The 26,936-nt window shown below is 45.6% G+C and overlaps 1 protein-coding gene across 4 annotated transcripts in view; it reads left to right on the forward strand.

Annotated features, from left to right (window-relative positions):
* Positions 1-289: 289 nt before the first annotated feature.
* Positions 290-26,936, forward strand: part of ZNF76 (zinc finger protein 76) — a 33,489-nt gene continuing 6,842 nt past the window's right edge. For all 4 annotated transcript variants that reach the window (XM_030315312.1, XM_030315313.1, XM_030315314.1 and 1 more), the window contains exons 1-5: positions 290-396; positions 19,183-19,351; positions 24,135-24,215; positions 24,330-24,407; positions 25,826-26,025. In XM_030315312.1, coding sequence (XP_030171172.1) covers positions 19,279-19,351; positions 24,135-24,215; positions 24,330-24,407; positions 25,826-26,025 — 432 coding nt within the window. In that variant the 5' untranslated portion in view covers positions 290-396; positions 19,183-19,278. The remainder of the gene's footprint in view (positions 397-19,182; positions 19,352-24,134; positions 24,216-24,329; positions 24,408-25,825; positions 26,026-26,936) is intronic.

Here is a 26,936-nt window from a genome sequence, read left to right on the forward strand (position 1 = left end):
CCGGGGCGTCGTGACGTCATCACGCCCTCCCCGGGCGCTCGGCCTCGCGGGCTGTGCGTCACCCGGCCGGGGGGCGGGGCGGGGATCTGAGGGGCACGGTTCAGAGCCCAGCAGCCTGGGCTCCAGGGCCCGGGAACCTGGATAAGTAGGACGGCTGCCGCGGCGGCAGGGGGTGCGGGGTGGAGCGTGCCCGGTATTTTCTATACGGGTTCCGGGGCCCGGTAGAGGCGCGCCGAGAGGAGAGGAAAGTGCGGCGGCCCTGGAACCTGGATATCGCGCGAGGCAAGCTGCGCGCGGGCGGGCGGGCTATGGCGCAGGCGGGTTGCGGGGCCGGCGCTGGTGGCAGGGCCCGGTGCATGGCGGTCTGTCGGCGGAGTCGCCCTCGGGGGCTGTCAGGTTGGTGGCTGCGGGAAGAGTGGGTCCACCGTGCCCAGGTGGGAGGCCGGGCGGGCGCAGGGCCCCGGGAAGGTCCCGAGCCCGGCGTGCCCACCTTCCTCCGGCCCTAGCCTAGCGTCCGGGCGGCTAGACGGCGACCTGACCCTTCCCCCACCCCGGGTCCCGTCCCCCATCTCTGCCCCTTCTTTCCGCCCTGCGACTCCTCCCCCAAGACTTCTAAACCCCACCCCGTCTCCCATCCCCACTCCCGCCTCCACCTCTGTGACCCTACACCCCACCCACTGACCCTAAAACCTCACCTCAGTTCTTATTCATTGACTCTGCCAACCCAGGAATTTCCCCAGCACTTCCCGGGGACCTACCAACCCAGTGACTCCCTCAGTTCTAATCCAGTCAATCAAGATCCAAGACCCCCGTACCTCTCCTTGGTGACCCCCCCAACCTTCTCAGTAACCCCATCGTTGGGCCGGTAACTCCCACGGTTCTACCCTGTGTTCGCCCACAAACTTGGTGAATCCCCTCAAACGTTTTTTTGTAACTCTTAAGCCCTACTCCAATAGTTTCCCACCCAGTCGTCATCTACATAACCTTCTACATCTGATAATCCCTTCTTTGCCCTGTAACCTCATGGTCTTCATTCCATGCTCCCGCTTCATCTTAAAATCACCCCCACTGACATCTCTCTCTCTCTCTGTCTGCACCCTCAGCCCCTCAGTGTCAATCAACACATGACTTACAAGTGCCCCAGCACCATGCCAGTGCCCAGGAAGATGTAGACTTGAATATGAAGTACTAGTAATGGTTGGAGGCATCAAAGAATTCTGGATTGAGTCTGTCTGGTCCCAGACTCAAGTCCCAGCTCTGCCACCGTTGTGTTTTGGAAACCTGGGAGAGGTCCCTGCCTCACTCGGCCTCAGCCTCTCGTCTGTATTGTGATAAGGTTGGGTTAAATGATCTCAGAGTTTCCTTCCAGCTGTGAAATTCTACAGTCCTCAGTCAAGATGATATTTGTTTGCAATCATTTTTGTACCCTCCCTAGAAGTTTACTCTTGTAACCTCACCTCAGGTTCTACTTGCTTCATGAGCCTTATTCCCTCACTCCCTTGACCCTCTACACTCTTAATAGTCCATACCCATTTCACTTGCTCAGGCCCCATCAGTTAACATGTTTGCAAAGCCAGGGGCATTGATGTGATAAGAAACCTGGTTCTAGTCTCTGGTTCTTCAGCTGTGGCACCTCAGGCATACCATTTAGCCTCTAAGAACCCTCAGCCTCAACCTCTGCTAAGGGAGGATAGTCTTGCCTGAGATGGTGCATGCAAAGTACCTGGCACCATGCCTGGCCCATGGGAGCCCTTAAATCTAAGCTGAGAAGCTCTTACGGGTCTTACTCTGTCCTGGGTGATAGGGATTCAACAGACAATGAAGACAGGGCCCATACCTTAACATTACTTTTCTACCACCAAGCTCTTGGAATCCCCATTCTCTTCTCTCTGCTGTGGCCTTCTCCTCTTATTCTTTACACATCTTTAATTATGATTGGCCAAGCACCTACTGGGTGTCAGGCTTTGTATGTATAAATTAAACTTACCTTGCAACAACCCCAAGAAGTTGGTATTACTATATCCACCACCATTTCCCATTTCTCTTGGTTTGGTTTGGTTGTAAATAAAGAACCTGAGACAGATAAGTGGCAGAGCGAGTATTTGAACCCATGGTCTTCAAAACCCACTAGCTCCATTGACTTTCTTGCCCTCAAACCTGCACAGTTTTCCAGGTCACCCTGAGCCTCTTGTTCCTTATTTTCTAATGATTCCTAAGCCCAACATCAGCTCATAACGTGACCATCCCCCCCTCCAAGGTCTCTATTATCCTTTGCCTCATGGCTTAGTGACTTCCTCAACCCATTGTTCATGACTTTGCACCCCATGTGCCTGGAGTCCCCTGCACCTTAATACCTCTTTTCACCTTTTGTCTAGATATCCTCTCACAGCCCTTACTACATGATCTCACTCACCCTAAGGGGTCTGCCACTTCAATGCACTCTCCCCCAAACCTTTTCATACTGTTAAGTCCCTTCCCCCCAGGAATTCATATACTCTAAAACCCGCTGGCCCAGTAGCCATATAATTCCGTATTTTCAGTCTCTTCTCAGTGTTCTAGCTGCCTCCTTTCTACCATCCACAGCTTGTCCTGTTACCCAAAGACTTCATCTAACTAGCCCTTTATCTAGTGACTTCCTTTACCTAGTTTCAATGAAATGAGCCCTTTCCATCCCAGCATGAACCCATCGTTCATAACCTATACATCCTCCCATTCTAAGGTCCCTCCTCTTTATGTTCTGTCCAGTATCCCCCTGAGATTCTGCCTCCTATATTCCCAGATCCCATGGCATCCTCCCCATTGTCATCAGTGATCTCCTTTACAAACCAGAATCTTCCCCTTTTTCCTCTCCCTGCATCCCTGCCCCTTCTCACAGTACCTTTTTCCATCCTTCCTCTTCTTTTTCTCCCAGCCTTTCTCACTTCACCAATTTTGATAACACTGATTATAATGCAAATGTCCCTCTCATCCCAACTCCTCCTTTTCCATTCTTCTGTGCATCTAACTCCAGGGCTGCGTAAATGACCCTGCTACTCTGAGCTCTCCTTCCTTCTCACACAGCGCTGTGCAGCCAAACCTCACTGGTCCCTTTGGTTAGTCCAAAGAACTACACTCTTCTCTGGGAACTTCTGATTGTAGGTCACCACGATCACAGTCCTTTAGGTAGCAAGGAGAGAGAGAGAGATCTTGGAGACCCTTCTGAATTGATTTAGCCTCGTCTCCCGGACACACTCCCATGATCCTGTTCTGTTTCTAAAGTGGCTTGGTATATATGCCCTCAGGGTAGAATGCTTTGGAGTTGGTTTCTGCCTGCATTGAATTAGCCCCATTGTTTCCTCAGCTCTGGGAGGACTTTCAAGTGCCCTCCCACCGGAAGACTGGATGGTGAATAGCAAAATGTGACATTAAAGACCACATCCAAGAGTCTTTTCTGTAGGTCACCAAATTCCCAGGTCTTCTACAATATTCTTGTTGGCTATATAATAATACATAACAGCAGAGAGTAAAACTAGACTTAAGGAAAGGGTAAACCCTGGGGTCTACAAATGGATCTTTTTTTTAAGATTTATTTATTTTTGGGAGAGAGTGAGAGAGAGGGAAGGAGAACGCAAGCGGGGAGGGTCAGAGAGAGGGAGACAGAAGATCCAAAGCAGGCTCTGCACTGACAGAAGAGAGCTCAGCATGGGGCTCGAGCTCTGGAGCCAGGAGATCATGACCCGAGCCAAAGTCTGAGCCACCCAGGTGCTCCCAAATTGATTTTTAAAAATAAGCTTTTGCCTTAGGCTTGTTTAATCTTTCTTAGGGCACAGGACGTATTCTGCCATGGATCTTAGTTATTTGTGTACTTCTCAACCTACTCCCTGGCTCCACTGTGATTTCCTTCAGAGTAGAGGCTGGGTTTTCTTTATCTAATATCATCTTAATCTAGTGTCTGTATTATGAAGTAGTCAGTAATACTGACTGGATTGAATGAACTCAGAAATTCTGCATCAGATACAAACAAGTAAAAACAGTTTGCGTCTATGTTCATTTTGTAGCCACAACAACCCCCCTCCCCAAATCCCTCTAGACGCATAATGGGCAAGTCCCTTGATTTAAACAGTCTGGAATTTAGACACTTCCTTTTTTAGTCATTGGTTGCAAAAGGGAATGGGTGTAAGTACTTGTTTTCGCTGTATGTTTGGTAAGACTAGAGAGATTGGTTGCCGCTGTTGATAGAATACAGTGGTTACAAGGCCAGGGTCTGTTATATACAGACCAGTTTTCAAGAAAACAGCAATGTGAAATTTTTACTGGGGGTTGCAAAGACAGTCCAGGAATAGGGGGAACCAGATTGGCAAAATGATGGTAATTGCTGAAGTTGTGGATTTGGGTTCATGGGATATGTTACACTGTTCTTTCTAGTTTTGTGTATGTTTGAAATCCCTAATAAAAGTTGGGAAAAAAAAAAAAAAGCTAGTTGAACGAGTGCAAATTTAGCACTGTTCCCTGGAAAACACCTCAACGCAAATGTTACTGAGTCAGTACTATTATCTAGGTTAAGTAGTATATTTAGTCTAACCTATCCCTGACCTTTTCTGTTTGTGAGATAGGGCGCTAAAAACAAAAATCAGCACCCTGCAGAATCTTGTACTTGGTGGCGCAGGAATTGTAACATGCTGGCAACCAGCACCTATTGCCCTGGAAGTGAGAAGGTGAAGGGAGTGGGGGGAGGTGAACGGGAGACCAGAGCTCAACTAGGGTCTTCCATTTTTGGCCTAAGGCCTTTAGATCACTGGGACATCTTAAAGGTATGGATGTTCATTCATTCACTCATTCATTCATTATTCACAAATGTTTGGTGACTCCCTGCTAGAGGCCTGGTACTTTTCTAGTACCTGGAGACAGAGCAGTGAATAAAACAAAGTTCCTGGAGTTAAGAAGCTCACCTGTTGGGGACAGGCATACAAAAACAAATAACAAGTAAAATTTATGTTGAGAAAATTAAGCAGAGAAGGGAGAGAGTTCCTGGAGTCAGTGTTAAATTTTAAATAGGGTGGTTAAGGAAGTTCTCACTGAAAAGGTAACATTTGAGCCAAAAAGTTAAGAGGGTGAGCCAAGCATATATCTGGGGGAAACGTGTTCCAGTCAGAGGGAACAACAAGTGCAAAGGCCCCAGAGCAGGAGTATGCCTCGTATACTCTACATTCGAGGAACATGAAGGCGCCAGCCAGTATGGCTGCAGTAGTGTAAGAGAGGGGAAACAGCAGGAGAGATGTGGGAGCGTGAGTGGATTGGTGGCAAGTCACATTAAGATTTTGTGCATTGTGAGAGGGAAGCCATTGGAGGGCTCTAAACAGATGAGTGATGTGATCTGACATCCAGGATCATTCTGGCTGCATTGCTGAGAGTGACCCATAGAACGCAAGAGTGGAAGGAGGGAAACTGGTTAGGAGGCTACTCCAAGAGTCCAGGCAAGAAAAGTTGGTGGCTTGCATCCAAAGTAAAGCAGTGGAGGGGCGCCTGGGTGGCGCAGTCGGTTAAGCGTCCGACTTCAGCCAGGTCACGATCTCGCGGTCCGTGAGTTCGAGCCCCGCGTCGGGCTCTGGGCTGATGGCTCAGAGCCTGGAGCCTGTTTCCGATTCTGTGTCTCCCTCTCTCTCTGCCCCTCCCCCGTTCATGCTCTGTCTCTCTCTGTCCCAAAAATAAATAAACGTTGAAAAAAAAAAATTCAAAGTAAAGCAGTGGAAAAGTGAGAAGTGGTTGGAGTCTGGCTGTGTGTGTGTGTGGAGAGAGAGAGGAGCCACCAGATTTGCTGATGGCTTAGATATGGCATGTAAAAGAAACAGAGAAGAAGTTGAGGATGGCTCTCTCCTTTTTGGCCTGAGCAACTGAAGAATGGAGTTATCATTTAGTGAAATGGGGAAGCAGGAGGAGGGGTAGGTTGTGAGAAGGGATAGATAAGGAACTAACTTTTGAGTGTGTCAAGTTTCAGGTGCTTTTTGGGCATGGAGATGTTGCATAAGCCACTGGATACACAAGTTGTTAGACGTGAGTAAATTTCTGCTCTCCTGAGAACTGAAAGAACACTGTTCCTGAGCAAGAGACAGGGCAGTACAGTAGAACACTAGCAGTTCAGGAGTGAGGCCTGGCTCTGCCACCTGCTAGCTGCGTGATCCTTTGGAACTTCTTCAGCAGTTCTGGCCTCCATATCTTCATCTGCAGAATGCCTGCATTAGACTAGAAACAAGCCATCTTCTCAGCCCACGCCCATTGTGAGAGTCCACGAATTCGTGCTCAGAGTAAACAAGATAACATATCTGTACATCGAAGAGCATTTTGAAAACTGCTGAGCCCTATGCCAGCTAGCAGTGTTGGTGGTAAGAGTCCATCCTTCCTTTGCTAAAGTAATACCCAGTGAGTGCCTGCCATGTGCTGGGCACAGAGGATACAGTGATGGAGAAGATGCAGCTGTGCCCTCGTGGAAGCTGCCTGGTGCAGCTTCGCTGCTAAGTGCAGAGGAAACAGGCCAGACACCAGTGGTCTGGTGTGACATGAGCCAGGGAAAGCCTGTTACTGACCTGGGTCTGGGAAAACAGTGAACGTGGATGTCAGAGATGAAGCAAGATGATGTTCCAAGTGAGGCCGAGTGGTCATTGGGGCTGGGGCAGAGCTGGGGCAGAGCTAAGGCAGTGGGGCTCCGTTCCTTCCCTCCCTCATTCTTTCACTCAATGTTTACTCCTCTGTTGGGATCTTCTCTTTTTTTTTTTTTTTTAATTTTTTTTAATGTTTATTTATTTTTGAGACAGAGAGAGACAGAGCATGAACGGGGGAGGGTCAGAGAGAGAGGGAGACACGGAATCGGAAACAGGCTCCAGGCTCTGAGCAGGCAGCACAGAGCCCGACGCGGGGCTCGAACTCACAGACCGCGAGATCATGACCTGGCTGAAGTCGGACGCTTAACCGACTGCGCCACCCAGGCGCCCCTGTTGGGATCTTCTCTTAAGGAGCTCGTGGTTCTGGAGTAGATGGTTTCAAATCCAGCCTTGAGAGTTTCAATTAGAATGAATTCCCAGTAAGTGGAGCTGATTTAGGATTCAAATTTGAGCAAAGAGCTCAGTTGTGGACACATTCTTTGTTAGGTGCTGATTACGCCAAGTTATAAGCAGTATAACAGAAAGTAGGAGTGTGTTATTTTCTCCCTAGAAGAGTCCAATTTAAGGAAAACATACCGTGGCAGAGTAATCCCTTCACTGCATCTGGAAGCATAGTCGCTGTGCCATGTTTATCCATGTATCATTTAGATGTCAGTGTTTATATTGTAAGGAGAGTCTCTGACCAGCTAAACAAGAGCACAGGATACAGCTCATCTTCACTGACAGATCACCCACAAAATTTGTTTAGAGTAGATATGTAATCATCATCTTTCATTTAACAGAATGGGGAAATTTTGTCCTGGTGAGTGGAAAAAACCACTGAGATACAAATCCAAGTGCAGCGGAAGCTATTGTCTTTAACTGGTGGCCAAAAGCTACTGACGAAACCTTGGATGCCTCTTGCCCTGGCAGCGCTCAGTCAAGGTAGAGAACTATGTATTGATGTGAAGGTCTCCCGGTTGTCTTTGTTTTGCCAGTAGAAGTGAAGGGCCTATTTAGGCTCCTCACTTACAGCTCAGAATCGGAAAAGATCTGTGATGTTGAATGTGACATTCAAAGCCTCACAGCACATTAGATTGTCACCAGCTGGAAGAGCACTTCTTCTAGTGCCTCTGGGTTAACATTTACCCCTGGCTTGCCCTCAGTAAATGGTTCATCTCCGAGAAGCACAGATAGAACTTGTTAGTTTGGTACTATTTCTCACTGTATCGCTCTTCATTTGTTGGGAGTCCCTGCTGCTTTGGGGTATTTGATAAAGCATGACACCCATGCAGTTACGATAAGAACCAAGGACCTGGGGGCTCCTTGAGACTGTGGAACTGACCTGAGGCTTAGATGTCAAGGGTGTACCTGAGACCAGAGTTCTCTCTGTCTGAGAAAATCGTCCTCTCAACCTAAGAAGTACCGTCTGAAGCCACAGAAGCAGTGAGGGAGAAAGGCAGCCCCTGCCTAGCTACCACTTCAGCCAGACTGACCCTTGTAACCAGGCTGGGGACACACGTGCTAGAGCCAACCTGTTCTCAGATCCTGTGCAGATTTGCTGTTGCCTCATGCTCAGCTTGGTCACCTTTCCATACGATCCATGAGCCGTGAAGCTAAGGTTTCAGGTTTGGTTTTGCTGCAAAGCTGTATAACAGAATCTATGCTGTCAGCACTGGACTAGCCATGCCTCACAAATGCAGAACCGTAGATATTCCTGTAGCCAACGAAAGGAATGCAAAGCATGCTTCCAGAGTTTCTTTTTTTGTTCATTTATTTATATTTGTTTATTTAACATATAAATACATTTGTGTATTTAACATTCATGAGGCTAACTTTTTTTTTTTTTTTGGTCTGTAAGTCCAGTGAAAAGTCATCCTTCCATTGCTATTCCCCAGTCACTCTGTTACCCTTCTGCAGGCAACCCTACTTAGTAATTTCTTGATTGTCTTTCTACAGATTTTTGCATGCCAGTGGCAGCATACAGAAGGCATTGTTTTATATTTTGCCATTTTTTAAATTTAATATGTTTTGGGGATCTTTGTGTGTTTGTATGTAAGGACCTTCCTCATTTAACTATGTCTACATAGTATAGAAATTCCATATTGATAGACATTTATGCTGCTTTTAATGTTTTTTGCTATTACTGCATACACAGATGCCATGACGAACCTTAGACCTGTGCCATTTTCCACATGTTCTGTCTACATACATACATACATGTCATACATGACCTATCTGCTGGGTCAGATGGTAGGCAGATTTGTACTTCTGATTGATACTGCCACATTGCCCTACACAGAGTTCGTACCCATGTATACTCTGCCCCTCCCCACCCATCCCCAGCAAGGTGAGACTCTGCCTGTTTCCCCACAGCCTCATGGACATTGCTCTGAGTGAAGAATATACAGATTCCCCAGAGATCACCATAGGATACTGAATGATAGGGCCCCACCATGACACTCTATGCCACAAGACATACAAAGCACAACACAACCCAGTTTGAGGAATGCCACATTTATTTTTTTTTTAATGTTTATTTTTGAGAGAGAGAGAGAGAGAGACAGACCATGAGCAGGGGAGGGGCAGAGAGAGAGGGAGACACAGAATCTGAAGCAGGCTCCAGGCTCCGAGCTGTCAGCACGGAGCCCGACGTGGGGCTCGACCTCACGAACTGTGAGATCATGACCTGAGCCGAAGTCGGACACTCAACCAACTGAGCCACCCAGGCACCCCGAGGAATACCACGTTTAAAAACAACTACTAGACCTCTTGTGGTTAGAAAGAAGGAAAATTCTAGAGGAAGAAGTTCCCTACCTTAGTCCTTAGACTGCATGAATTAAAGGAGGAATGTCTTTTTCTGCAGGACATCAGAGGGATGAGGTACAGCTAGTGATGGGCAGGCTGTGGGAAGAATAAAAGGAAACCCCAAGAGGGAGGAGCTGATAACCAAGCAAATGTGTTTAGTGTCCAATGGAGAAGCACCTCTCTACTCCATGCTGGTATCTTTCCATTCCAGTGACTTTTTTTTTTTTTTTTTTTTTTTTAAGGTTATACCCTGTTCATTTCTTTTTGGCCTCTTTTCCTCTCCTCTCACTTGGAGTTAAGGTTTCTGCAAGTTGAAACTGAGTGAATGTTCAACCTTATGTCTCACTACTTAGTGTTAGTTTGTTGACTTTCTTCCATTAATCCAGATGGTCTTCATGGTTCTTATTTAAAAGGCTTAAGCATCCTGTGCAAGTAGTGATGTTTTCTGTGCATTCTCTTTGTGGAATAAATTATGAAGATGAGGTTCTTAGATCTCAGATTCTGAACCTTTCCTCGTGGGGTTAACCCCTGGTGGGGTTAAGCATTGATGGTTTGTGCCCTGGAGAGCCTGGAGCTGTCTCTAGTGCCATCTCCAATGCACATTTGTGCCTGCCTCCTGGCCTTGCCAACACTGATTTTTGGATTTTTGTTTTTATTAATAGAGTCTATTGCTTAGAGCATTTTTAGGTTTATGGAAACATTGAATAGAAAATGCAGACAGTTCCCATATACTCCCCTCCCTGCCCCAGTTCCCAGTTTTTCCTATTATTAACATCTTGCATTAGTGTGGTATATTTGCTACAATTGATGAACTAGTATTGACGTATTATTATTAACTGAAGTTCATGGTTTACATTATGGTTCATTCTTTGTGCTATATATTCTATGGGTTTTGACAAATATACAACGTCAGATATATGTCCACCATTACAGTATCCTACAGAATCATTTCACTGCCCTAAAAATGCCCTGTGCTCCATGTGTTCATCCTTCCTCTCTCCCCCTGCACCCCTGGCAAGCACTGATACTTTTATTGTCTCTACAGTTTTACCTTTTCCAGAAGTTATGTAGTTGGAAACATACTGTATGTAGTCTTTTCAGATTGGCTTCTTTCACTTAGCAAAATGCATTTAAGTTTCCTCTATGTCTTTTCATGACTTAGTGGCTTTTTTCTTTTTCTTTCTTTCTTTCTTTCTTTCTTTCTTTCTTTCTTTCTTTCTTTCTTTCTTTCTTTCAGAGAGAGCGAGTGAGCACAAGTGGAGGCAGGGGCAGAGGGAGAGGGAGAGAATCTTAAGCAGGCTCCAGGCCCAACACAGAGCCTTACATGGGCCTCCATCTCACAACCATTGAGACCATAACCTGAGCCAAAATCAAGAGTCAGACGCTTAACCAACTGAACTACCTAGGTGCCCCAGTCGTTCTTTTTATCACTGAATGATATTCCATTGTCTGGATGTATCACAGTTTTGTGTATTGAAGGACATCTTAGTTGCTTCCAGCCTTTGGCAATTATGAATAAAGCTGCTATAAACATCCATGTGCTAGTTTTCTGTGGATATAAGTTTTCAACTCATTTAGGAGTAGGAATGCTGGATCATTTGGTAAGACTGTTTAATTTTGTAAAAAACTGCCCAACTGTCTTCCAGAGTACTGTTTTGCGGTACCATTTTGCATCCCTACCAGCAATGAATAAAAGTTCCTGTTCCTCCACATCCTTGCCAACACTTAGTGTTATTGCTGTTTTGGATTTGGGCTATTCTGATAGGCGTGTAGTGGTATCTGATTGTCTACTGGGTATTAATACTTTGATTTATGGTAATGGAGTAAATATATACCACCATGATTATTCTTTCTTGTAGTTTAATTACTAATGACAGTGAACCTTTTTTGTATTATTTATTTACTATTAGTGTTTTTGCTTATGTGAATTCATATTATAGCCTTATTTGTCTAGTGGGAATTTGAGACTGTTATTGGAGGTTTGTATATGTCTGCATGTGTTTTTTTTTTCCACCCAATTTTTTTTTGTTATGGTAAAATACATGTAAAACAAATTTACCATCTTAACCATTGTTAAGTGTATATTTAAGTTGCATGTGTTTTTAATATCATGTCTTACGTTTTCTTTCTTCAATATTTTCCCCTAATGTTGATTTTTTTTTTTTTTAAACCTAACTCTTATTTTGCCTTGATTTTCGATTCAGAAGCTAAAACTACTTCTCTTCCTAGTTGAGATTTGGGTATTGTTCCATTTTGATGAACTGATGGCGTAAATTTAACCTTTTTGTCCCAGGGTGATGTTTTTTAAATAACACTATGTACCTAAATAACTATGATGATCCAGTTCCTCCTGATGGCTGATGGCATGTTTCATTTTCAAATAGCCCTTCTCAAGCCAGCAGTGACCCCAGGCTGAATTCCAGAAACAAGTACGATGTGACTTGATAATATCTGTATTAATTTGCATATTGGTATAATGTACACCCTTAGTACACCCCCTCCAAAATGACTTTATTCTGGACTTCTTTTCAGTGGACTAAAGGTGGATTTGAAATAGCCGTGATTCTGTGTTGGGTGTTTACAAGCTAAGGTGTTAAAATTCTCCTTAAACTTATGACTGAAAATTAGGTTTTTAAGTTACCTGTTTTAGTTTAAATGAATTCTGTTCTGCAGTAAAGGGGTCTGCATTTTCATTGCCCTTTTGGAATTAAAAATAATCCGTTTTGCCTAATTACTCTTTTCTGTGACTAATTCAAATCTATAAAATTGTAGTAGCTAAATAGGAACCACACTAAAAAGTGATTTGGGCTTTTAAAATCACTGTGCCATTTGCAAAGACATGTTTAGCTGATGTTTTAAATGTGTGCAAGTTTCTGTTATTAATTTCCTGTTTTCTCTTTAGTGTTTGGAAACCCACAGAACCAAGCCTCTTTCACCAAGGTTTTTGTCTGTGCATTGAAGTCTTTTTCTATAATAACAAATACTGAATCGTTTTACTACAGCTCTTCCAAATCTGGTTCTAATTTGTTTGCCACTTGACTTGCTGAGCCTCTGTCTCTCCCAACCTAATGTCACTTTTTCCTCTCTGAGAACTTTTATTTCCAAATGAGGAATTTTCTGAGCGAAAATTAAGTCTTTTCTTCCCCCCAAAGTTGAACATTCTTCTCTTGCCAAGTAAATACTTTGGTTTGTTTTTTTTTTTTTCCTTTTTTTGGCTTTAAATACAGTTGCCCTCTGGGCTGGCTGAAGCAGAGTACAGAAAGCCTTATTTCAAATGTCTGAGGAGTTTGGACTGGCAGAAAATGATGGAATAGTGAACAGGTGCCTGTAGTCAAGGCGAAGCCTAGCTTGCGTGTGGATCAGATTAGATCTGAACCGTGCCAAAGTGGAGAAACAAATATGTGGCTACTGTTTAGTTTCCTGTCTTTCATAACCCTTATTTTTCTGCTTTGAGGAGATAATTGAAGCACATCTTGTTTCGTGGAAAGACCTAAAGATCCAAAGTATCTGAAAAGCTTTTCCAAATGTTATCTCTTCCAGATAAATTATAATTTATGTTTTTACATTAGGAAACATTTATATATTATGAAGCCAGAGGGCTATTTCCTGCATCAGAGCCAGGTTAAGTTCTTTTTTTTTTTTTTTTTTTTTATGTTCTATTTATTTTTGAGAGAGCACAAGCCAGGGAGGGTCAGAGAGAGGGGAACAGAGGATCTGAAGCAGGCTCTGCACTGACAGCAGTGAACCTGACATGGGGCTGACAGCAGCGAGAACCAATGTGGGGCTTGAACTCACGAACTGCGAGATCATGACCTGAGCCGAAGTCGTACACTCAACTGACTGAGCCACCCAGGTGTCCCATGTTCATTTTAAAAAGTCAACAAACAGAAGCTGGCTGCAAGTTCTGGTAGAGTCCAAAATACTTCCTTTTCTTTTAAAAATTTTTAAGTTCATTTATTTTGAGATAGAGAAGTGGGAAGGGGCAAAAGAGAGGGAGAGAGAATCCCAAGCAGGCTCTGTGCTGACAGTGCTGGGCTCAAATTCACAAACCTGAGATCAAGACCTGAGCTGAAACCAAGAGTCAGGCACTTAACCAACTGAGCCACCCAGGCACCCCAGGAGTACTTCCTTTTCATTTCTACCCTTTATCATGGCTATTATCCACCCCTCCCCCAGCCCCCAGTCTGTCTCTCCCTAATACCCAGCTTAGGTCACTGGGGGGCTGGCAAACCTTATACCCTACAAGGAGAAAACAGAGCAGCTGCCCCTGCTCCCCCTCCATCCTTTCTCAAAAGGCCACAGGAGTTATGAATCTGAAATGTCAAGTGCAGGCAGGAAATGCTCAGTCACAGCCATCCTGAGTCAGTGACAAGCCTCTCTTTGGCCCTGCCAGTATCGTTGTTGTTAGTTCAGTACTGGCACAGAAGGATTCAGAGTAGAGCATCGATTCACAAAGGCAAGGGAGAAAAATGGCAATCAGACACTTGTATATGCCTGGCAGCCACAAAACACCTTCTCACCACCCGCAGTCAGGCTCTGTTGGAAGGCAGCATCGGAGATCAGGAAAAGTTAAAGAGCAAGAGTTGACTGTTTTAAAGGTTTATATTATGGGCTTAAGGAGGAAAATTGAATATTTAGCCTGCACATGAGAACATGTAAAAGAGTGGAGATTTGTTTTCTTTGAGTCTAAGAAGCGTTATTTTGGGAAATGTGGCTACCAGCTATTCCCTTTTTCCATTGTGGTCAGGTCCAGGAGGACTGGGTCTAAGTTACAGTGGGTGAGATGAAAGTTAAACAATCAATAGTCAAGTGTTTTGAGTGCTGACATTGTGTCATACTATATTAGCAGAAGGAAGAAATGCAGCAGATATTGAGAGGTATGGACTCTGGGGCCGGCCAGTCTGGCTTTGAATCCTGGCTTCCGCACTTACTAGCTGTGGGACCTTGGAATAAATTACTTCTAAGCCTCGGTCACTGCATCCATAAAATGGAAATAATGTACCTGTTTCTGTGTAGGGTTATTTTTAAGATTTTCAAAGAGTTAATTAATATAGGGGCACCTAGGTGGCTCAATCCAGTTAAACATCTGACTCCTGATTTCAGCTCAGATCATGATCTCATGGTTCGTGAGTTCAAACCCCGCATCGGGCTCTGTGCTCTCAGCTCAGAGCCTCCTTGGGATTCTCTCTTTCTCCCTCTCTCTGCCCCTCCCCTGCTCGTGTGCCTGTGCACTCTCTCCCTCTCTCAAAAAAAAAAAAAAAATTGAGATTAGAAACCATTTCTGCAGATTCCTAGTACAGGGCTCTTTCCACTATTTGCCTACGTTTAAGAATACCCATTGCTTCAAAAGCATTTCTCTTTAGGTTTTTCTTCCATCCCCTCCACAGAGCCAGTTTTTCTTGGGTACTTCTTATGTGGCAGCACTGTGCTAAATGCTGACATATGTGACCTTATTTAATCCTTACAGCAACCTGTGAAGGTGCTATTATTATCCCCATTTTTTTACAAGTGGAATCTGAAGCTCATAGAGGTTCAGTTACTTGCCCAAGGGTACACAGCTTCAAAGAGGTAGAACCTGGGTTAGAGCCCAGGCTGTCTGACTCCAGAACCTGCATTCTTAACCATGCCACAGGTTTTCCTCAGAATGTCTCAATAGAGTCCAGATGTGCTGAATTAAACCACCTATTGCAGCAGCAGCCACAGGAGCCAGCCATAAAGATTTGAGGCCATTTTGTAATCCCTTTTCAACCCATAATCTGCTTTGTTTCCAGACCTAGGTCTCATATGCATCCTTTTTCTGACAAGGCTGTTAACAGAAGCAGGGTACCAAAAGAATTTCTCTCCCTGCTTAAGACTGAAGGTCGAGGGTCATGGAGCAGACCAAGAGAGGCCAGGACCAGAGCTTGTGGTTATCAAGGCTCTGGGCAAGGTTGGGGTCACTGCCAGGAACCTAGTAGACCAGATAATATGGGTCAGATGTCAGAATTCCCATCTAGACCAGTGGTGCTTTACCTTTAATCCCTGTAAGACTCTCATGACAATCTTAAACTCCCTTCTTTTCAGAAAAATGCACAAGCTCACATGCCAAAAAAGTGTTTTCAGGTCGGCAGACCTAAAAATGCCCGTCTAAAAACTTCTGTACTAGGCTACAGAGTAGAGTATATGACAGCATACTCTGGAGCTAGATAGCCTGGATTCAAAATCCTCTTCTCCTACTTACTACCTGTGCAATCTTGAGCCAAGTTACTTAGTGTCTTAGGCTTCAATTCCCTCAACTATGAAGTGAGGATAATACTATTTAATTACAGCATCGTTGTGAGGATTAAATGAGTTACTATATATAAAATGCCTAGTACACAGTTAACTCTACAGCACTGTTCACTATTACTGCTAGTAGTACCTTGGCCCATTCAGTAAATGTTTATGGATAGTGGGGACACCAAGTCTAAAGGAGAACATCCCAACAGGTGTGTCACAAGTAGGCTATAGTCATGTAAAAATGTTGACCCACTCAGCCTTGGGGCTGCCAGAACCCCAGCTGGTTGCTCCTGGCTTCGAGTAGCAGCATCCGCCATATACAAATATCCTTCTCTCTGGGTGCCCTGATGTGAAAACAGTTTGGGCAGCACTAATTGAAATCAGTGAGAATCAAGTAGGCAGTCCAAATCCCAAGTCCAGGGGGTTTCTGTGGATGGGTGGCAATAAGAATCTTCACTGCTAAACCTAGAACAAGGCTTCATAAGTCTGGGCTCTGGCTCAAGTAGGCTGTATGCCAGTACAAAGGAAGTCCTGCCAGCAGGACGCTACAGCACGTCCCTCCCTGCACACAAGGACCCGGTGAGTCACTCCACAAGGATTTGTGGAGAACCCACAGTGAACCCAAAACCAGGCTGGGGCCCAAAGTCTTGTGTGGGCAACAAATGTTAAAAGAGGTAGTGATAAGTACCGAAGTAGGCGACTCTAGTGTGAGTACCAGGAAGAGGTAGCGCCCAGGGCTGCAGGGATTTATCATGGCTGGGAGCCATGCTGACAAGGTGGAGTCCAAGGACCATAGCAAGCTACTCAAGAGTTTGATCAAGGAAGTAGCGGATATAGACTTGAACTTTTTTTTTTCTTTTTAAGTTTATTTATTTTGAGAGAGAGGGAGAGAGAATCCCTAGCAGGCTCCGCACTGTCAGCACAGAGCCTGAGGTGGAGCTGGAAGTCACAAACCATGAGATCATGACCTGAGCTGAAATCAAGAGTAGGATGCTTAATGGACTGAGCCATCCAGGTGCCCCCGTACTTTTTTTAAGGGCACTCTGACACAGTATTACAAAGTGAATAGGAAACAGGCAAGAGTTTATTTGAGGACATACTTTAGGAGGCTCTTAACAATGGTCAAGATGTGAGAGGTGATACCTGAAATAGGTACATATACTTCTTAAGTTTTTTAAAATTGTTTTTAATTGAGGTGTAATTGACATACAACATTATACTAAGTTTTGGGTTGTAGAACATAGTGACTTAATATTTGTATATATTGTGAAATTATCACCACAGTTAGTTTAGTTAATATCCCTCACCATACATAATTGCAGACTTTCTTTCTTGTGTTTAGGACTTTTAAGATTTATTCTCTTAGCAACTGCCAAATATGCAACACAGTATTATTGTTAACTATGGTCAATCATGCTATACATTACATCCCCGTGATTTACTTATTTTATAACTGGAAGTTTGTACCTTTTGACTCTCTTTATCCATTTTGCCCACCCCTGACCCTTGCCTCTTGCAACCACCAATCTGTTCTCTGTATCTATGAGTTTGGGTGTTTGGGGTCTTTTATTTAAAGACACTTCTTGGGGCGCCTGGGTGGCGCAGTCGGTTGGGCGTCCGACTTCAGCCAGGTCACGATCTCGCGGTCCGTGAGTTCGAGCCCCGCGTCAGGCTCTGGGCTGATGGCTCAGAGCCTGGAGCCTGTTTCCGATTCTGTGTCTCCCTCTCTCTCTGCCCCTCCCCCGTTCATGCTCTGTCTCTCTCTGTCCCAAAAATAAATAAACGTTGAAATAAATAAATAAATAAATAAATAAATAAATAAATAAATAAATAAAGACACTTCTGAGTTAGCTCATACGGTATTTGTCTTTGACTTACTTCACTTAGCATAATACTGTCTAGGTCCATCCATGTTATCACAGGTGGCAAGATTTCCTTTTTTTATGGCTAAATAATATCCCATTTTATATATGCTCCACACTTTCTTTATCCATTCATCCATCCATAGACACAAGTATTTTCCATGTCTTGGCTATTGTAAATAATGCTTGATGCTTTTATTTTTTTTGAAGTTAGTGTTTTTATTTTCTTTGGATAAAAATCCAGAAGTGGAATTGCTGGATCATATGGTAGTTTTATTTTTAATTTTTTGAGGAAGCTCCATACTGTTTTCCACTTTATACCAATTTCCACTCCCACCAACAGTGCACAAGGGTTCCGTTTTCTCCACATCCTTCCCAATGCTTGTTATTTTGCGTCTTTTGATAATAGCCATTATAACAGGTATAAAGTGAGATCTCATTATGGCTTTGATTTGCATTTCTCTGGTGATTAGGGATGTTGAGCATCTTTTTATGTCCCTGTTGTCCATCTGGATGTGTTCTTTGGAAAAATGTTTATTCAGGTCCTGCCCTTTTTTAATCAGATTGTTTGGTTTCTTGGTGTTGACTTATATAAGTTCTTTATTTTGGATATTAACCCCTTATTGGATATATGATTTGCAGATATTTTCACCCATTCGGTAGGTTGCCTTTTCATTTTGTTGATGATTTCCTCTGCTGTGCAGACACTTTTTAGTTTGATACAGTCCCACTTATTTATTTTCACTTTTGTTGCCTTTGCTTGGGTGTCAGACCCAAAAAAATTAGAACCAAGACCATGTCACGGAGCTTATCACCTATGTTTTCTTCTAGGAGTTTTATGGTTTCACGTCTTGCATTCAAGTCTTTAATCCATTTTGAGTTAATTTTTGTGTATGGTGTCAGATAGTGGTGTATCGAGATTTTTGAGGGAAAAGGAAGAATCAAGGATGACCCCACCAATTTTGGGTGGGCAGAGATGCCAGGAAGGGGAACAGTTCTGGGGAGCCCATTGTGAGTTCTGTTGGGGACTCATTCTGTTAGTGATGCCTGTGAGATATTCACTGATGATGGCCAGCAAGGCCAGTGGATGGATAGATCTGAGCATGGGAGAGATGTCGGAATGTGTAGAGAGAATCAGCAGCTTGGGGTTGGCAGCCTGCCTTCAACAGGGCTTCCTTCTGAGGAGAATGAATTTAAAGATGGGTTTTGATTGGACCTGGGTGACTCAGTCAGTTAAGTGTCTGACTTTGGCTCAGGTCATGATCTCACAGTTCGTGAGTTCAAGCCCCACTTTGGGCTCTGCTCTATTGGTGCAGAGCCTGCTTAGGATTCTTGCTCTCTCCTCGCTCTCTGCCCCTCCCCCATTCACTCTTTCCCTCTCTCAAAATAAATAAGTAAACTTCAGAAAGAAAAAAAAAGTGGGTTTTACAAACAGTTTGGTGTGCTTCTGTTGTGTGCTCAACTTTAAGAATTCTTAAATAGGTATGTTTTGAACCTTCTTCATAAAAAACTGACACGGTTGTATACTTGGAAGAATTCATCTCTTTTTCTTCTTGGCTGGCCTCATCCACTCTTTCCTTGTAGATCCTTGTAGCAGGAGGAAGGTATACAACTCATAATTTGACTGTCCATTTTCTCAGACTTGTGACCCAGAAGGAAATCTCTGACCTCAGCTGTGGCTCTTGGTGCTGGCCAGAAGCCAACTTCATGTCTGAGTATACAAGTAGCAGTTTGCCATGGAGAGCTTGGGGCTGCAGACGGTGACCCTCAGTGATGGGACGACAGCCTATGTCCAGCAAGCTGTCAAAGGTGAGTATTTCCAGGTACCTCAGAATCCTGCTCTTTCCCCCAGCCTCTGGAGAGGAGTGTCCCCTTCTAAGAGTCTTACCCCCACTCTGTCCTCCCACCTGCATGCCACAACTTACTCTGCATGAGAATTTCTTGAGGTAATTGGCAAAAAGGGAACGCTTTAAAATAAAGTGCCATCCAGGCAGGCCAGCCTAGAAAATCAGACTAGCCCAGCTGCAGCAACCAAGACCTCTGGAAGGCAGGATTCCTTACATGTGAAGAGTAGTTCATAAAACCTGTGGAAACGAATGAACACAGTGGTGGTTATAACTTCCTGCTCTTCAAATAATTCCCTGTCCAGTTTCTCAGTACTTTCTAGAAGCAGTTTATTTTATTTCAAGCAAGGTTAGGCACAGAGGGGGACACCCAGTTATAGATCTCATGCCTCAGGCCCCACTCAGCTTTCCAGGAATAAAAATACAGGGTATACCATTGAATTTGAGTTGCAGATAAACGGGAGCCTGGGTGGCTCGGTCATTGAGCGTCTGACTTTGGCTCAGGTCATGATCTCGTGGGTCACTGAGTTCGAGCCCCGTGTGGGACTCTGTGCTGACAGTTCAGAGCCTGGAGCCTGCTTCAGATTCTGTGTCTCCCTCTCTCTCTGCTCCTCCCCCACTTGCACTCTTTCTCTCCCTCTGTCTCTCAAAAATAAATAAAAATATTTAAAAAATAAAATAAAAAATTTGAATTACAGATAAACAATGAATAATTTGGTAGTACAAGTATGTGCCAAATACTGAATGGGATGGATATTTGTAAACAGGGGACAGAATACTAAAAATAGTAAAATAGGGGCACCTGGGTGACTCAATTAAGCATCCAACTTCAGCTCAGGCCATGTGGTTTGTGAGTTTGAGCCCCATATCAGGCTCTCTGCTATCAGTGCAGAGCCCGCTTTGGATCCTCTGTCCCCATCCCCTGTTTGCGCATGCTTGCTCTCTCTCTGTCTCAAAAATAAATAAATATTTAAAAATAGTAAAATAATAACACTAAACACTAAAAAAAAGACTTTATTGTTTATCTGAAATTTGGATTCACCTGAAATTCAATTCTCAAGGAACTGAAAATCAAGGTGGACATGGAGTGAGAACTGACTGTCATTGAAGGGCAGAGCCTATACACAGTCATGACAGCCTCCTTTCCCACCTGCATTCTCAGGCCCACCAGATGGCCTGCCTTGGACAGCACTGGGCAAACATTGCCTTGTTCCTACCCTTTATTTTGCCTCTTCTAGACTCTGTGATTGGCGGGGGATGCCTGGGTGGCGCAGTCAGTTAAGCATCCAACTCTTGACTTCAGCTCAGGTCATGATCTCATGGTTTGTGATTTCGAGCCCCACGTTGGCTCTGTACTGACAGTAAGGAGTCTGCTTGGGATTGTCTCCCTCTCTCTGTGCCCCTCCCCCACTTGCTCTCGCGCATGCGAGCGCACACTCTCTCTCAAAATAAATTTAGACTCTGTGAACATCCTCATGAAGGACTGTCATTACAACATCACCCTCCTTCATTTCAATACATTGTGAAAGTGTGTTTTAATTTCCAAGTGTACAGATAAATTGTTTGTTAATTTTATTTTAAATTGTCTGCTTCCTGATGACGACAAAGAGGCCCCTTAATCTCATCAGCAAGCTCTTTCCATATGACAATATGGGGGGAAGGGTTGCCTTCTGGAAAGGTTGTTTGTCAAGAACTGTCTGTGATGTGTGGGTCTGGTTGGCTTTGTTTTCTGGAGAGTGGAACTTGTCTGGAATACTTTTTTTTTTAATGTTTATTTTTTAAAGAGAGCACAAGCAGAAAAAGGGCAGAGAGGTGGGGACAGAGGATCTGAAGCAGGCTCTGTGCTCACAGCAGAGAATCTGATGCGGGGCCCGAACTCACGAACTGAGATCATGACCTGAGCCAAAGTTGGACACTTAACCAACTGAGCCACCCAGGTGCTCCTGTAATACCTTTTTTTTGTTTGTTTGTTTAGAGTTTATTTATTTATTTTGAGAGGGAGAGAAAGCACAAGTCGGGGAGGGGCAGAGAAAGAAGAGAGAGAATCCCAAGGCAGGCTCCATGCTGTCAGTGCAGAGCCCAATGTGAGGCTTGAACCCACGAACCATGAAATCATGACCTGAGCCGAAGTCGGATGTTCAATGGACTGAGCTACCCAGGTGTGCCTGGAATACTTTTGAGGCCCAAAACTGTGTGTTTGCAGACTTCCCATCACAGATGTTGCCCCTCCGCTGCAGTCTGAGTGGGATGGAAGAACTTAGGAAGTATAGACATGGCTGTGGCTGCTGCACAGACCCAATTATTTCTCGTGACTTGGTCTTCTGCTGTGAATTAATGGTCGAGTGAATGAATAAAAAGCAAGTGGCCGCACTTGGCCTGAAAAAGCCACCCTCTTTTCTTATGTCTGGGTCTCTTTGCCTCCCCCACCTCCCCATTTATAGCTTTCTCCCGTCCCTGTTCTCTGGCTCCTGCACGGTGCTGCAATGTGTGCACGTGTGTGTACGCAGACTCACATACAACAGATTGCACACTCCTGAGGGTCGCGCTGGCCTTCTGGAGCTGGAACCACACTGTTCTAAAAGGCATCTCTCTCCCTGGTGAGCTCCGCTGAAGCTCTTGACCAGGGTGCTTTCATCTTTGTTGGCAGGCAGCTCCTTCTGAGTCCAGCTTAGGCAGCAGGAAGCCCTGAAATTTTATGAGACTTATCTGTAATTAGGGTAGGCATAAAACGTGTTATTCAGGCCCAACACTTTTGAGGGTGGAAGAGTGTGCTATGAATAAAAATGCACTGAAACCGTTCCAGGCAAACAGGAACATATGGTCACCTCTCCATAATGGGATATGAGGTGGGATGTGAACTGCTCTCCCTGCCCCTGGCTCTCCCCATTGTTGTCTCTGGTATGAGAGGTGATTCTAGGTTGAAACCTTTTCTCCAATAACTTTCCTCAACCTTTTGTCTCCTGCCTTGAAGCAATAGCCACTGTACTAGCAGAAGTTCTGCTAATGCTCTCAGAACCCCAAGTGTGGTGCCCTTGCCACAACAGATAAAGTGTTAGATGCGGGGAAGCCCACGGCTTCCTGGTGGGAGGGAAGTGGGGGATCCCACTCCCTCACCCTAACTGCCTTTCTCCTACTTCTTACCTTTGTCTCTGCCTTACCTGCCTTTGGCTGGCTTGTAGAACTATTGGTTATAGACCCGAGAAGACTCAGTGTGGAGGCAACTTTGGGGATTCTTCTGACGGGGGAGGCAGCAGAGAGTTGGGCCAGAAGCAGCTGCCTCGTCCTTTTCCCACGTCATAAGAACTCAAATTCCTAAACCTGAAGCTCGGGAAGAAAGGAATAAGCAAACCACTTGGCATGAACTCTTCCCTCTCCCTTCCTCCCTTTCTCACTCTTTCCCCCTCGTCCCCTTGGAAATTCACTGGACGTGAGGAGAGGCCTAATTCTACTTCTAAACAGAAGAGTCCGTTGCTCTTAGAGGTGCTCCCCAGTAAGCATCTGAGATAACAGATGGGAAATATCTCAGGAACTCTGGAGTCTTGTTACATTCTATACTGCTTGCTGGTTGCCTTAGGTGAGTCGGGTTTGTTTTTCTTTTTATAAGAAAATTGAAAGGAAAGTGTCAGAGGTCAGGGCGCCTGGGTGGCTCAGTCAGTTACTCATCCAACTCTTGTTCTCAGGGTGGTGAGTTCAAGCCCTACACTGGGCTCCGCACTGGGTGCGAAGCCTACTTGAGAAAAGAAGAAAAAATGTCAGAGGTGAATGAAGGAGACATTCCCCACAGCAGCAATGGAATAAGACCTAGAGGATACGCAGTAGCATGACAGCTGCATTCACACATAAGCTCCCTGTTGCTTTATTTTCTATTCCTTCAAAAATGCAGATTGGGTTTATAATGATAAAAACAGACTTACTGAGGGCTGACCATGCTCCTCCTGTCACTGTCTTCTACTCATTAACTCATTTAACCCTCACAGCAACCCAGTGAAGACACAGTTTTTAATCCTCATTTGAAGAGAAGGAAACTAAGGCACAGAGGGGTTAAATAAACTGTCTAAGAACACACAGCTATTAAGCTGTTAAGAGGCAAAGCTGAAATTCAAACCCAGGAGGCCTGGACAGTTCCAGAGCCATTTGCTTTTTTTCTTTTTTCTTTCTTTTTTTTTATTTCTTTATTTTGAGAAAGAGAGTGCATGCAGGTAAGCACGCATTATCAGTGCAGAGCCCTACTTGGGGCTCGAACCCACGAACCAGGAGATCATGACCTGAGCCGAAACCAAGAGTTGGATGCTTGACCGACTGAGCCATCCAGGCGCCCCCAAAGCCTCTTGCTTTTAACCACTAAGCTATACTGCCTTATTAGAAAGTCTAGTTCTGGGCATGGTGCCACAGTGGCAGACGAGGAATGTATTTTTCAGGGCATTCTTTGTTCTCTACATCAGTCTCAGAAACTTACTACTAGATTGGAAGTCCCCACTTCACCGGGCATGGATAGAATAATAAATGAAGTTGCTCCTCCTTGAGTGAGAAGAAAGGATTCTGTTGGAAGCTGTTAGGTTCCTCGTGGTGAGATGTCTTCATGTGTAGTACCTCTGGGGCCCAGGCCCAGGGAGGCAGGGAGCAGGGGACATGTCACCTGTGCTTAGACAGGCAGACTGTACCTCAGGCAGGACTCTTCTAGAAGCAGGCAGGTGTCCCTCCCACCTCTTTGGGGCCTAATCTGCTTCTCTCCATTTCCACCTTCACAGGAGAGAAGCTGCTTGAAGGGCAGGTGATCCAGCTCGAGGATGGGACCACTGCATACATTCACCAAGTGACGGTGCAGAAAGGTGAGAGCACGCCAAAGCACCTCTGCCGGATGGAGGGAGGCCAGGCAGCCCCCACTGAGGGACCCTTCCCAGGCACCAAGCTCCAGAGAAAGGCAAGCATTGCTCTCATTACAGAACCTCTTTCCTTTGAGGATGGACAACCTGTGCAGCTGGAAGATGGCAGCATGGCCTACATACACCGCACACCCAAAGGTGGGGTCACAGTCACCGTGAGTGGCAGGAAGGGAGGGTGGCATAATTGGCAGAGGTTGGGGCATAGACATGGGAGCTATAGTCCTAAACTCACCTGGATTAGCTGTCTCGCCTACCCTCCCTGGTCTCGCTTACCTTCCCTGGTCCAGACTATATCAGCGGCTGTTTCTGCCTCCAGGAAACTGAGCCTTGGGGCTCAATAGCATGGGCCTCAATGGCAGCTTTAGCTCTAGCACAGCCACAAAGTCTTAGGGCTTTAAACAGGACCCAAGGACATGATCCAAGACCAAGAATAAAAACTTAACTGACATTTAAGACTGAAGCCTCTGGGGCGCCTGAGTGGCTCAGTCGGTTAAGCGTCCAACTTCGGCTCAGGTCATGATCTCACTGTTGGTGAGTTCGAGCCCCGCATCAGGCTCTGTGCTGACAGCTTGGGGTCTGGAGCCCACTTCAGATTCTGTGTCTCCCTCTGTCTGTCCCTCTGCCACTTGCACTCTGTCTCTCGCTCTGTCTCAAAAATAAATATTAAAAAAAAAAAAAAAAAAGACTGAAGCCTCTAAGGTAATGAGGAATAACGGTTTATTCCTTCTACAAGTAGTTTCTTGAGCAAGTACTGCATGCCAGGCATTGTGCTAGGTGTGGAGTGTACAAGAGAGGACAAAGGCAGACACAGTCCCTGCTCTTCTAGAGTCTAGTGGAGGAAACAGAAGTGAGACATGCTGTCACCAATGAACAGATCATCCCAAGTGGAGATCCAGCTCAGGGAGGGCTTCTCTGAGGAAGTGATGCTTGGGCTGAGAGCTAAAGGGTAGACTTAGCTGGGGGAAGAGGGATGGCAGGGAGGGTTCTGTACTCCCAAGAGAAGGAAGGAACAGCGTGTGAGGTTCAGAGATGGGAGAAGGAAGAATGTCATGTTTGAAGGAACTGCTGAAGGCCAGAAGGTAGGGGAGGGGGGTGGGTAAGATGAGAGAGGCAGGGGCCAGTGCACTGGGCCTTGAGTGTCAAGATAAGGGCTTTATTGTTGGTCTTTATCCTGAGACCAGTGGGAAGTGGTTGAACCATCTGATAACACGATCTCATATGTGTCCTGCAGAGATCCCTCTGGATGCTGTGCTGCCTGGAGGGAATTAGAGGAGGTGATGTTAGGAGGTTCTTAGGGTCATTTAGGCCAAGATGATGATGGTCCCCTCAGGTCCTCATGGAGCTTGTGAGTTCCCAGTCAGTGCCCCATAGGAGACCTTGTCCTCAGGAGAGGTGGCCCCAGAAGGAGGGCCAGCCAGAGTGAATCACCAAGGTGAAGGACCAGGAGATGCTGAAACCTTCCTTGGTATATGTACCTCTCGTTACCTTAAAGCCAGGGTCCCAGCTGTATCTCTTGCCCTTGTGCAGCATCTGGGCTAACCGCGTGTTCCCTGCAGAGGGCTATGACCCCAGTGCCCTGGAGGCCGTCCAGCTGGAAGACGGCTCCACTGCCTACATTCATCACCCTGTGGCTGTGCCGTCAGACAGCGCCATCCTGGCCGTGCAGACAGAGGTGGGCTTGGAGGACCTGGCCGCAGAGGACGATGAGGGCTTCAGCGCAGACACAGTGGTGGCCCTGGAGCAGTATGCCAGCAAGGTGAGCTCACAAAGCCTGATGCTGCCCATCAGCTCCCTTGGCCAAAACTGCCACCACCCTAGGGGACGAGGGCCATCCTGTGCTTGGGCATGGCCTGAGCTACCCCCTTTGTCCCTCCACCCTGCCTCCCCGACTCATCTCTCACATCACCATCCAGGGTGTGCATAACATGGGGCCACCAACAGCTGTTGACACTTGCCCTGGCTTATGATGCTTCTGCAGAGGGAAGGCGGCTGTAAGAATTGGTGCCATCTGTATAGTGGCAATTTAGACCCAGCTTCACTTTTGCTGTTGTAATAATCCTCTGTACTGAGAATGCCCTTGCCAGTGACTTTTAATAGTTTTCCAGGCCACTGAGGTCAGATGTTCTGGTATTTATTCCTTCTCTGCAACTCACTTAGCCATTTGGAAAAATAACCTCAGTAGGCAACGACAAGGGCAGATGCAACAGAGCACATGAGCTTCTTGGAACACAAGGCCCACACAGTAGCTTAGCTGTGAGGGAAAAGGATCTTGGCTCTCCCAGTGTCAACAGTCAGCGCTCTCTCCGTGGGAGCTAGGGTCCTACCCATGGGGGAAGAGGGCACAGAGATCTCTGAGCATGCCAAACTGGAGTGCAGCCTCGCTAGGATGAGCTGTAGAGCCTCAGGGTGGACACAGTGGGGCTCCCTGGAGCACTAGTGTTACCCAAAGACTGGGGTGAGTTGTTTTTATAATAAAACTATGTGGCTGTGTTAAAGGAGAAGAAATTCTCTTGTCTTTTCAAAATGAAGCACAGAAGTTTAGAGCGGACCACTTAGGGCTATGCCCACTCCTGCCACCGTTCCCTGTGGTGTATTTTAGAAGCCATATTTGAGACTTGCTGCTGTTAGAGAGACAACTGGGCTTTGAGTCATGAGCCCTGAGATCCA

Source organism: Lynx canadensis, chromosome B2 (assembly GCF_007474595.2).
Source record: "Lynx canadensis isolate LIC74 chromosome B2, mLynCan4.pri.v2, whole genome shotgun sequence".
In the NCBI taxonomy this organism is placed as follows: domain Eukaryota; kingdom Metazoa; phylum Chordata; class Mammalia; order Carnivora; family Felidae; genus Lynx; species Lynx canadensis.